This window comes from Triturus cristatus, chromosome 5_1 (assembly GCF_964204655.1).
Source record: "Triturus cristatus chromosome 5_1, aTriCri1.1, whole genome shotgun sequence".
Lineage (NCBI taxonomy): Eukaryota > Metazoa > Chordata > Amphibia > Caudata > Salamandridae > Triturus > Triturus cristatus.
This window is the reverse complement of record NC_140587.1, coordinates 327,569,280-327,583,218: the sequence shown is the minus strand read 5'-3', so window position 1 is coordinate 327,583,218 and position 13,939 is coordinate 327,569,280. Positions and strand designations below refer to the sequence as shown.

The window sequence follows — 13,939 nt, the reverse complement described above, 5'->3', positions numbered from 1 at the left end:
TTAAGAGTATTTCACTACCAGAACATGCAGAACTTTAAAGTACATGTCCAGCTTATTAAATACACTGCACCCTGCGGGCTGTTTAGAGTCTTCCCTAGGGTTGACAAATGTATTGAAAAGGAGGAAGTTTTGGGCCTGGCAAAGGTTTATTTTGCCAGGTTGAAATGGCAGTTTAAAACTGCACACACAGGCTGCAATGGCTGGTCTAACACATGTTTAAAAGGGCTACTTAAGTGGGTGGCACAATTAGATCTGCAAGCCCACTATTAGCATTTAACTTACAGGCCCTAACTACAGGTAGTGCCACTTTACTAGGGCTTACAAGTAAATTAAATGTGTCAATTGGGTGTAAGTCAATTGCATCATATTTACAGGAGAGAGCACAAGCTCTGGTTAGCAGCGCTAAAGTGCACAGAGCCCTAACAGCCAATAAAAACAGGTTCAGAAAACAGGACACTGTAGGCAAAAACTATTTTTTCCAGAAACAATCTGAGCAAAACATTTTTATTTTATTCTCATAGGGATACAATTTTGCAAGAAACGTCTTCTGCAATTAAAGTTCAGTAATGTATACAAAGATTTACAACTTTCAAGAAGCACAGTCTGTCACTTTGCAAAACTTCACAAGCAAAATGCAAGCAAAATTTGAACTTTGCCCACCCATATGTGATACATGAATTGTTGGGTCATCAACTGTATCTTGCCTGCAGCAATCAATATATGACTATTTGTATAAAGGGCATAGTAAGTCTAGTTCTTTGCTATACTGGAACATTTCACTCTGAATACGTTCGTAGGTCTGGCTTAACAGTGCAGCTGTCTGCAAGACGTATTGTGTATTGTTCTTTAAGATATACATAGGGTGAGATTAGGCTCTTTAAAGGGATTAATAGACTCTTATCTCATTCTAATAGTTGCCTGGTGTATCATTCCACCTATTATGTAGTTCTTGGTATGTAATGCATGAGGGGACCCCCCCAAGAGGCCTATGGGGTCAGGGTATTCATACCTTGTCTACTTCTGTTATTTTTTATTGTTTTTGTGGCACTCGGCTCATGTGTTGGCAGCCAATCAGATCTCAGCATGAGATCGGGAGGGGTTGTGGAGCCTTTGCTTCCCTTATATACAAAAATGTGGATTTCGGTTAATATCCCTAAAACTAATAAGTGGATCTGCACCAAATCACACAAAGGCGCTTCCCTGGACCAACATCTACTCTCCAGCCAAATTTGGCAGAATTCCTTTCAGCAGTTCAGGCTGTAGCTGTGCCTAAAGTTCTAATGGGAATTAACATGGGGAAAATGCGTCTTGGGACCCCCAAAGTGAGCACTGTATTAGTTTAGAAAATTTGACGAGGATTCGTCAAACAACGCTAAAGTTATTGGCAAAACAAAAACCCTCTTCCTATGGAAAGTAGGCCCTAACTGTGACTACCTAGTAGGTAATATAAAAATAAAATATAGATAGATAGATAGATAGATAGATAGATAGATAGATAGATAGATAGATAGATAGATAGATAGATAGCAAAAACAGCGACCAGTCCGACTAACTAGTTGCAAATGCTGCATTGTTCATAATCTGGAGGATCTCAACCGTCCCACCAAAGCCGACTTTCAGCACCAAAAGATTGTGAAGACCAGAAAATGGCAAAAAACATAAATTGAAGATTTTTTTTATCTCACCCTTCATTGGGGCCTGGATAAATGCCCAATCTGATTTAAAGTTTCCCCCTCAAATACACCTGAATGGGGAAAAATACTGTCCATGCAAATAGAATACTAGCCCTACAGTGCTAGGGCCTTTCTGGCAAATCACTCTCATTCACAATTTTGTGTTTCTAACCTTCTAAAATATATTTCCCAGGATTATGAATTCTCTTCCACAAGAATGTCCTTTATTTCCAAGAATTACATGTAACTTACTAAGCCTCAGATTCACTTTACTGTTCATTCGTCCCCACTTTTATGCTCTTCGTGTATTGTTTTACATTCTTTATGGCCCGCTACCTTCTGTATTCCAGCCGAAGATTGGGTAATTTATGCACAATAAATAATTATAGAAATGATACATAATATGAATACACCTATAGTGAATGCCATGCAAAGATGTTACTGGTTGATTAATTATTATGACCTAGTATTTTTTTAATTTCCATTTGACTTTCTAGTTTGAATGTTAGCAGCGAATTGCACGAGAAAGAGCTGATTAAAGAAAAGACCAATGAAGACACCCCTCAGTCCATTGCAACTTACCACTGCCACAACAACACCAAAGCGCATGAGGCCAGACAGAAGGAGAAGAGCATTGCCAAGCGAAAACTCTACATAGCTACAGTAATTTGTCTGTCCTTCCTCATTGGAGAGCTTGTAGGTAAGTAGTCTTTAACACACTTAATGAACTTTTAGGGCCCGATTCACAAACTACATTTTGTAGAGCGTTAAGTTGTACTAAAGTAGTACTACTTAACTACCACAAAATGCAATTCACAAACCTATGTGTGGAAATCTCCTCCTCTTCTAATTTTACTGAGGCAGAGCCTCCCACATGTAAATGTACTACATAGTAATAAATGTGGGAGAGACCATAAGGAGTGGTTGGAAAAAAGGGCATACTTACTACTAAATGATAGTGGTTTAGGGAGAAGCAAGGAGGGGTTTTGGGAGTGTTAGGAAGGGATAGACACACAACCACAAAATAGTATGCCCATTGCTATTAAGAAACTCCACTTCTAAAGTTACAGCGACCAAAAAGGACCCAAAATAGTAGTAGATGTACTCCAGCTCAGACCTGGAGTAAGTACAGCACTACCCATTACCAAGCCCATTTACTGCAACACCCTCCCATAGAAAATAATGGAAGCAGGGACTTAAAATAAAACCCCAAAGGAAATAATGTTAAAATAAATTAATTTATATTGACATTTAAAAAATATGTATACATTTAATTTAATATTAAAACAATTATATGTAAACAAAACATATTATTTCATGATAAAATTTTAATAATTAAATATTAATTAAGAAATAAATGTAACTTTAAAAAATACTTTACGTTAATTCTATATTTTAAAAATATATTTTTATTGAGGTTTGAAGCAACATACAAAACAAACAGTACGGCTCCTATGCACATACAGAGATTTTGTCACTTGCATTCACATCTATTTCTTAATATCGACCATCGATTATTATTATTATTATTATTATTTATTATCTGCATAGCCAACAAGAGAAAAACATCATAACATTAATGACTGCAGCCAAGTAGCAATGTATATCTGTATTCAAAGTCTACTGCGCCGTTCCTCATTGAGAGATGATTTTTAGGATCTACATATCTGCCCATGTAATGTGCTCAAGGAGGAGTGCCCAAGAGGCCCGCCATCAAGACGAGCTTCAGCCACGACTCCCTCAGTGTCTCCATTATCCCACAAGTGATTTTCCACCTCATATATACCTTTCAGCTCACAGTGTTAAATATGTTCTAAGAGGGCCCGAATATCTTTCAGATGGGATCTGTCAGGCATCAGTAACCAATATTTTTCTAATTGTTTCTGGAAGTAAGTTATATATTTTAGCCAGCAGTTTACCTCCAGATTGTTAAATTGCCCCAGTGCATTTCTGCTCATCTCATGGTGAAGGAGCAGCTTCATAGATGTAAGGTTACATGTGCCAGCCGAGATTGTAGTGACATAGCCTAGTAGGGCTATCAGAGGTGTTCTTGGCACTGTGCCACAGACCAATTCATCTATGCAATCAAACACTGAGGACCAGGACTTTGCCATTCCCTTGCATTGCCATGCCAAGTGCAAAAAAATCAGCTTCATTTGTGCTGTATCGCATAGCCTATCAGTCAGTAACCCCATTTTATACCATCTCATAGGTGTGCGGTGTAGTCTGAGTATAAATTTAATATGTACTAATCTCAGTCTATAATTAGGTGAGAGCATGCCCATCTGAGTGCAACAATACTGCCATTTCTCATCTGTTAGGTCGATATCCATACCACACTGACTATCAGTTTTCACTCTAACCTTAGTCACACAAGCCGTGTCTTGCATGCCTGAGTACAGTCCTGAAAGTAACATTCCTGGGCGAGGGTGAATTTAGCACACAGACGAGTGGGAGAGTGTTTCCTATCTCTTTACAAGTGCTGCGCAGTCGAAGGTAGAGAGGTATGTGAAGTGGTGGACAATCTGAGTTAGTCTGAATGTCTTCAGAGTAATAAAAGTAACAGCAGGATACATATCCCTCATCAACTTGAGCTGCATGCACCATAGCTGTTGCTGCATGCTCTTGTTCACCGTAAGGGGAAGCACTAGGCCAGATGCAGACCAGGAGAGTAGAGACAGTCTAGATAGACCCTACAACTCAGGCAGTCCTAAGCCCACACTACACAATTGACAGTGTATATCTCTCCCCTAGGGGGCGTCAGTAGGGCACAAACTCACCGTGGCCAGAGGGCAGGAGTCACGATTGTACGCCACCACCGCGATGTGCTGCTGGTACAGCATGGAATGAATCCAGTGGTGCAATGTACTGGGTCTGCATGCAGTAATAATACAGCTCCAGTCTGAGTGCACACAGTCCAGCCTGTTCAAATGGCAGGGTCCACAACTCCCCAGAGAGCTGCGGTTTGTCTGTCGGCCGGCCCATGTCAAACTAATCAGGAGGGACCTAATGCAGTCAACATTAATTCTAAACTTAAGGGGTACTTTTATTACATAATTCTGCTAATTTTCAAAAATCCAATTTAGTACTGTAGATTTTGTATTTTGTTCTACATTTAAAATAAATATATAAAATCAATTACAGTAATATTTAACATTCACATATCTTTACTATTTTTGTCAAGTTTAGCACATTTTTTTAGGGAGATCGCTGCAAGATTAGTAATTAGTAAAAATCCTATTTCTACTAGAAATATGACAAACATGGTAAATGGAAGAATTCATTGACCCAGAATTGTGCTTCCAATCTTGCTTTCATTTACTCCACAGACCTTTTTTCCAGTATCTCAAACACTTAATGACTCTTTTGTTTCAGTTTGATGGGCCTTTGTTTAGCTTTGGAATGGCAACTTGCCTGGACTTCATCAGAACCTGAACTGTAATATTTATGATTAAGGCTTTCGTTCTTGGGAGAACAATTTTTTTCTTAGAAGGAAATCTAATGAAATACATATTGACAGTTTATTTTACCTTACAATTGGTAGCCGTATGTTTAGGACGATAATTAAGCTGTTCCTTTATTGTTTCAAATGAACAGTAACCCAGCATGAATAATGATCCAACTAATAAAGACTAACCATTCTCCCTACCCATTAAAATCCTTCAAATTCCTACTGCTCTTATTCCTAGCAATATAACTTTTATTCAGCATTTGAACAATTTAATAACTTCTCTTTCCTCCAAACTCTTGATCATTTCCTACAACCTCTCACCTTGTTCTCTATCCTGCTCTTCCCATGAACAGTCTTACTTTTTGACGGACCTTTACTTATTCCTCCTCCTCTGATATTCTCTTCCTTCCTTTACCAGCACTCTACAATTCTTGTATTTTGAGCCATCACCCTGTTTGCCCCCAGAGACAATATCAATACAACAACAAACCCTGCCTATCCTGCTGCCAAGAGATTTTTTTCCATGTAGTAGGGTTTTATGTATCTCAATCTTAGGGTTTAATCATTAAATAACTCTGCCACTGGTTGTATGGACCTTTGTTAGTCAACAAGGAGAAGTAAAAAGGCGCAATCGTGAATTAAACACATAGTAAGAAAATCCTTAAAACCTTTAGCACAGTCAATAATGAGAACTTGTGTGAGTAAAAGGGTTTTATTTTCAATTCTTTTAGCACTTCATTATTTATTTAATAAGGCTTAATCTTTTAATTATCAGCATTAAAAGTTAATAAAATCCAATAATCGATATTTCAGTATAAGGGAGAATATAATACTGGTTAAAATTATAATTAATATGGTAAAAAGACAAGAAGCGTGTTCCATGAAGGAAGTTCCCTATCTATATTAAATTGAAATAAGGCAGAATAAGGTGTCATTTCAGATACTCAATAAACAGTTCTGTTGAGAGAATCAATGCATGAGCTTAAGGCCTTTGTATATCAAGCTGGAAATTATTCTCAGCTATAAATCAGCAGACATCAAAGAAATAGGCTAGGTAATCTTCCATGTAGAGAAGTATAGAGAAATTCAAGGATGAGTCCCCAGCAAGTGCGAGTGAGAAAAGTTAAAATAAAAAAGCCATGTCTTTCTCTAGGAACACCCACTAATATAAACACACAGTATTCTAGGTGGCAACATATTTTCCTTCATCTCCTGCATCCTCCAATAGGATTTCAGTAAACTGCTTCTTCTCACGTCTGTACTATGGGCTATAGATGTTAGTCATTGAAAAGGTATATCGTACACATTCTATGGCCCAGACAGTTCTTCCCCTGAATCTTGCTAGAAGTTGTCTAATTCAAAACAAATTCCTACTCACCGACTAACAGAAGACTTCTGGAAAATTACGTCTGCAGCAAATGAGACAACATTGTGTGGAAAACCACAACTCAATGTAGAAAACAGGCCTTTCAATGTTAATGTGAAGCCTCTGTTAACATTGCATCAGAAATTAGGCTAATTAAATCGGCGCGTATTCACTTCAGGGGTTTTGCTTACAAATGAAATTCATTCCTGCAGTTTCTCCCCTCTGATGGTTGAATAACCATCACAATTTCTTTTTCACAAATTATTCTTTAGAATGCACGCTCTTTCTTTGCTGAGTCATCATTTTTATTTTTCAGAGTTTCAACTTCCTTCAACTTTTTTATATTCTCTATTTTTTTTCTCTTCCATTTCTAATTCTTCTCTGTTTTGTCTTTTTTTATTCTTCTTCCTTATTAAATAGCATGTAAATCCTCGATACAAAACATATAGGCATAATAAACAAATGTTGATAGTTAATACATGTTTTAATATGACTCTAAAAAGTTCTCCTCCTACTGTTGCAAAGCAATTGCCGATAACATAAGCCTCCTTGCCAAACATTCCTTTTACAGTAGCGGTTCCTAGAGGTTCTAATTCAGGTTTCAGTTCAGAACTTCTTTGCAAATTCTTCTATCATTTTACTTTCATTGGGTATGTATGAGCAGCAATGTGGATCTTTCAACAATTTACATACTATGCCTTTGTCTGCTAACAATATATATCTAAAGCTAATTGATCTTTCAACACCATTGATCTAAAAGGTCACTAATTCTGTGTTAACTGCAAGGAAAGCACCAGAGGTATTAGTAGCCAGCTTGTAAACTACAGTTTATAACTTTCTAATTTTCTTGTCACTTACAACTACTCCTGCGGATGGTATGATTGCGCCAAAAATATCTCCCACTAATTGCGTACCATTGTTATGATTTGAAATGCACCCAAATATAGGCCTGGGTAGTCACCTAACCTTTCACCTACATTTACTGTGCCATTGTACTACATAACAGGTTTGTGCTGACCTTTTACCTAGTTAGGTGCTGCATACATGTTGTGTGGTTTTCTCCAAAAACTAGCCTCATTTATTATGCATGAGGATTCTCAGAAACATAGAAGGATTACCATCTACTGCATCTTCAGCATGATAACTATGTATTAGGGGCATCCCTTTTGTCATCCTCGGCCAACATGACACAGCAAGGTAGAACCCCTTAGGGTACGTTTTGGGTATATAAGCACCATATCTTTGCTGGGGCAGGCAGACGACAAAGACTTCAATGCTGACACACTGATGCGAGACGCTGATGTTCCTGCACGCAGACATCCCAGCACGCAGTGGTCTGACACCCCTTGCGGGGTGTCCATCTCAAGACCAAGACCAAGATGGGGTCCTTCATTCTCTCACACCAGGTAATGGGTTGGTTTAATCTTGGGGGGATTCTTCGCTATACACCTACATACATGCTAGGTACATTTAGGTACATCTGGTTAGGACCTGCATCGTATGAGTACGCATTATTACTGTCGTATTTATGAGCCTGAATATATTCATTGTTTCAGCACTATGGTAGAAATCTACCATCCATTTACTCTGTTGGTAACTATAATCATTTATCTTTTTCTGTCTTGTTGTTGCAGCACACATATTTTACACTAGAATGACACTGGTTCAATAAATGCTCATTGAAAATGTCCCCACTGTTTATTCTGTGTATCTCTTTGAGACAAAGTGAGCACGTATGACTGAGCAAAAAGTACTGTACTGTTTCCATGATCCCTGAGAGGGACAGGTTGTCATGTTCGAGACCAAGACCAAGATGGGGTCCTTCATTCTCTCACACCAGGTAATGGGTTGGTTTAATCCTGGGGGGATTCTTCGCTATACACCTACATATATGCTAGGTACATTTAGGTACATCTGGTTAGGACCTGCATCGTATGAGTACGCATTATTACTGTCGTATTTATGTGCCTGAATATATTCATTGTTTCAGCACTATGGTAGAAATCTACCATCCATTTACTCTGTTGGTAACTATAATAATTTATCTTTTTCTGTCTTGTTGTTGCAGCACACATATTTTACACTAGAATGACACTGGTTCAATAAATGCTCATTGAAAATGTCCCCACTGTTTATTCTGTGTATCTCTTTGAGACAAAGTGAGCACGTATGACTGAGCAAAAAGTACTGTACTGCTTCCATGATCCCTGAGAGGGACAGGTTGTCATGTTCGATAGTTGCCAGAAACTATTCTCTCCTTGGTAGGAGGGGTTCATAGTGGCACTGTGAGATAGCTGGTATACAGGCGAACATATCCGCTGGGGGTGTCTGGAATCAGTCTGAACACCACTCTCACAGTTTATGTTGTCTAAACGTGCAGGTCCTATATAGGTTTATAGGAACTAGACATCACCATCACTAGTACTACAAGTGTGTCTATGGGTGGTGTCATAGTTAAAGTATCTATGCTATTCACATGATAACACTCTTTGAGAGATCCACCTAATTTTGTCCTGCCAGCACGGTTAATTTTTCGTGAGTGGCAGCTGCTCGTCTTGTGATTTCCTAACTCAAATATATTAAATATTATTTTCTGATATTAACTCAAATGTGAAATGTCTAGACATTCTCTAATAATTTCTTCCAATTTCACCTTCAATTTTAGTACATCTATTGGCCTCAATCTTTCCTCACTAGTAGATGTCTCTCTGTTTCTCCCATCCTTTTATTTTCTGGGGTTTTTTCAAACCATGGGTGTAAAATACCATCACCAAATAGTTCAGTCTCTCCCTGTGCAATTGGTGGGGTATAAACAATCCTTCTCCCTTCTCTTAATGATTAAACATTTTGTGGTGGGGTCCATGCACTTAACCTTTTGCGACGTCAACTGTCGTAGCTACTCCTAGAGCACCTGGAATTTTAGTTTTCTGAACAATATGTATTAGTGCAGTTGCAACGGGAACTGCTAATGTCCGACCTTTTACAGCCTGCAACACAAGTACAGGATATATCACATTAGAAGCAGTAACACCTGGAGCTAATACCCTAGGGGCTGCTTTGGAAGGTGCTGTGGCTACCTGAGGTACTGGAAGTGGTCTCTCAATCAGAGGTATATTAGGATCAACATGATCAATAGCCACTGTGATACTAGTGGATGTTACACTATCTGTACTTGCTGTAGGAGCCACATGTGGTGGACATGAGGATAATAAGGCATCAAAAATATCATCCACATAATCGCTATCAATGTCTGTTCCTCTTGCAGCTTCCTCATCATTTCCCTACTTTTGGTTCTTTTTAGTCTTTTCTGTTGCTACTGATGGGTACATTCTAGCTCTCTTGACTATGCGTTTACTCAACCTCTGTTGTCCTTTATCCCCTTGGGCATCTGTGTAATTTCGCACCACTCTCTTTACTCTGTTCTAGTGCCTTTCTTTCTCAATGTCAAGAGCTGCTCACCCTGAGGTATTTACTGCTTTATACTGTGTAGGGCTAGGAAGTGGCCTCATTTCATATAATATTTCCCTTAAATGTTCAATAATATTTAAATGAAAAGTACCATATTATGGAAGTCTAAATGGCCCTTCATTGTCAGTGATCTTGTACCCTTGGTGAAACCACAAACATGTATTAAGCCCTACATTTGTCACAATATAATAACCTGGCATACCTTCTGATGGAACCTCTTCACCCACCTGAACTGGTACTCGTACATCACCTCTAATCAAATCTTTAAGAGCTTTCAACTATTTCATGATTGCAAATATTCAACAATAAATGAACAATAATCAATTCAGAAAATGTAAATGATTTTATTCAATTTACAATTCCATATAGGTCGATCTTTTCCTCGGATCCTGCCACAATCCTGTTTTAATAAGCTTTTCACAGCTTAGTACTTGATGATTTGTCCTCCAATCTCAGTGTGGTACTTCACATCAACCGACCTCTCCCAGAGTGAAGAACTACAGCCTCTGTTGTAGTTCTTCACTCCATGCAGCAGTTCACCCTCCTTTACAATTTTCTCATACACAAAATTCTACAACTTTAAGCAAGCACACAAAACAAATGTTCTTGTCTCCTCCACTGAAGAATTCAGGATAGTTCATTCCTACAAGAAATGAATCAGAATTAACACCCTCTGACTTCCTTACACAGACACATGAACTCTCCTCAAGCGAAATCACCCTGAATGATATAGTTTCCCCTATGTGCAATAGGTTCCACTAACAACAATCAATACTCGTACAATCACAAAAATTAGCTATAGTCCCTATCTCAATTGTGCAGTCAATGATACCTCATGAATCTGCACAACAAAACCTTAGCAGACAAATAACACCTCAACTTATTATTTCTTAACTATCCTGGGATCTTGGACTACTCCAAATCTGACAACAACTTCAACTGCCCAAAATAAAGCACATAAACACAACTAATCTATCAGCCTCAGCCAAAATACCAAACATTTAATTTTGACACAATGACAAACCCTTAATTACAACAATTACCATGCACAACTCTATTGATACTCACACTTCCACCACTACAACCACCTTCAAAACTGCAGACTCTTTCAGACTTCAAATTTGGGCTTTGGACTTAAGGACTTGGCCAATTCTAAACTTGAGCAAATAGTTTCAGCTCGTTATCTCCTGTGACATGAACCGTCTCCTCGCGACCACTTGTCGGAGTGGGGTTTTCTATATTTCAGTCTTTGGGTAAAATCATTAAATAACCGCCGTCGCTGGTCGTATGGACCTTTGTTTGGTCATCAACGAAAAGTAAAAAGGAGCAATCATCTACATTAACCACATTGTAATAAAATCATTAGAACTGTTACTACAGTCAATAAAGAGAACTTGCCTAAGAAAAATGGTTTCATTTTAATTATTTTAGTATTTCATTGTTTATTCAATAAAAATGAATCTTTTAAGTATGAGCAATAAAAGTTAATATAATCCAATATTCAATATTTCAATATACGGAAGAATACAATATTGGTTAAAATTACAGTCAATATGGTGATAATAAAACAAGTGTGTTCCCTAATGAAATTTGACTGATCTATAATAAATTGGAATATGACAGAAAGAGGTGTCAGTTAACATACTCAAAATGGAGTTCTGAGAAAATATCCTCAGCTGTTTATCATCAGACATTAAAGAAATAGGCTAACCAACCTCAAAGATGAGACCCCAGCATGTGCGAGTAAGAAAGCTTCCGTCTTAGAGAAAAGCTCAAAGGAAAAAAAAGCCCTGCCTTGCTCTAGGAACACACACTAATATAAACATACAAAATTCTAGTCAGGAACATATGTTGCTTCGTCTCCTGCATCTTCGAATAGGATTTCAGTAAACTGCTAGGAATAGGTGAACTCCATATCTTCTCACATCTGTACAATGGATTTCTCTTTATTTCTCTTTATTTCATAAATTATCTGAAGATTACACATTAGAATACAGTGCCTTATATTAACCAGTACATTGTTATTCACGCTTTTTGTATACCGTTTGTGACGATACTTCCTGCTCATCATACTGCTGAAGCTGTTATGTTTCTATCCAACTGATGTATCACATCACTCTTATGCCTCCTCTGTACACCGTATGACGTTCCTTTGTGTTTTTCTATTGAAAATATCTAATAAAATAATTTGAAATCGAAAAGATACATAGTCCACATTCTGTGGCTCAGACACTTCTTCTCGGGAAGAATCCTTCCTGGTGCTTCCTCTCCTCCCAGTGAAAACCTCAGTCTCAGTTGTCTAATACAAAACAAATACCTAATCACTATCTAACAGAAGGCAACATCTGCGACAAAGGAGAAAACATTGTATGAAAACAACAACTCAATGTAGAAAACAGACCTTTTAATGTTAATGTGAAACGTTTGTTATTACGGCATCAGAAGTTAGGCTAAGTTAAATAAGCACCTATTCACTTCACTTGTAGACTTATAATATTTAAGTATGATTACCTACTACAAAAATGTGTGTTTAGTATATGTGCTATTTAAACTTTATACATTTTTAAAAGAAGCATTTTTGTTTGCAAATGAAATTCTCTCCTGCATGAGGAAAGTGAAAGAAGTCCTGCTGCATCGTGATTATATCATGCAATCACATCATCACCCTTCTCACTCCTCTCTGGAGTTACTCCAAAAAACAGCCTGGGCAAAGAGGGAAATTCCCTTTCCTCTGCCCAGGATCCATGTGCACCTTGCTCATTAGAGGAATTTTGCTATTTTCCTGCTTGTGGTCGCCATTCCTTACCTGGTCCCAACAGAAACATTCACTGATTGTTACTGTGTCCCTAAACAGGGCATGGCGACCTTCAATAAACTGTCAGCTCTAAATTGGACAAAGCGCCAGATGAAGAGTTTCCATTGGCAGAGTTAACTAAGCCTTCACCATTGGAAAACTAGTGGTTCCCACTTCTAAACTGGAAACTGCATGTTCAGCCCAGTTGCGTTCTCCAAACCTATCAGAGAATTTCTGCTTAGCTGAAATCTAAATGACTCACTTAATTTTCCCACAGGGCTCACATACTTAATGCAATTGCTGATGGGGCCTTGACCTGCATACCAGTCTCCTCATATGCTATATCTCTTCTGCCTTTTCAAGTTCATAATATGCACAGTGACCAGTACATGTAAATTATGTTAGTTTAACTGCAGGATAGACATATATGAACATTTAAGCTGTAATATCGTTATTCTGTATTGGATTGCAGCCCTTTTATGTTGTTGATTTCATGTTTTTAAATGCTTATTCACTTCCATTTATGTTTTCTATCAAACTCTTTTTATGACATTTTATTTGGCTTACATATACAATTTATTGTACAACCAAGAGTAATAACACATTACATACGTCCATAGAAATGAACTGCAACACTAACATATATTGATATAAGCTGCTGCTTAATAGAGAAACATATAATTGCCTAATGGTTTTGAAAGAGAACATTATGTTAATCAGAAATATTTGATCAATTAAACTCTAGTCATTCATGCTCATCTTTAATTCTGTTCTCAGCACATTCTTTTAGTGCTACATAGTGCATACACCACCAAGGATGTATTTGTGTCTAAAAAGTTTGATTTTCTTATCTACATGTTTTTTTACAATTTAACATCACCATCCGTTTTGCTCCTCCTTTGTCAGTACTTATGCATTTTCATCCCTTCAGGAATTTGAAGGAATTTTGAAGGGGATTAGACTGACTACACTTTAATGACAGTACCTGCTATGGGAGAGGGTCATTCTCATCTTACTGAAGAAAATGTGTATTTGTATTGATTGTATTTGCTATAGTTCCTTTATCCAAAGTGCTGTATGAAAAATGGGAAACAGCAGATTAATAAACAATAACAGTAACACAACATTCAGTCACATGAATCCAGGTCGATTGGACAAATGAAGGAGAAGGCATTTTTGCACATGTT

The 13,939-nt window shown here is 37.8% G+C and overlaps 1 protein-coding gene across 1 annotated transcript in view; it reads left to right on the top strand.

Moving 5' to 3' along the window:
* The window catches only part of SLC30A8 (solute carrier family 30 member 8), a 292,123-nt gene that overhangs the window by 114,594 nt on the left and 163,590 nt on the right, over positions 1 to 13,939 (top strand). The window contains exon 2 of the mRNA XM_085604072.1: positions 2,171 to 2,373. Coding sequence (XP_085460198.1) covers positions 2,171 to 2,373 — 203 coding nt within the window. The remainder of the gene's footprint in view (positions 1 to 2,170; positions 2,374 to 13,939) is intronic.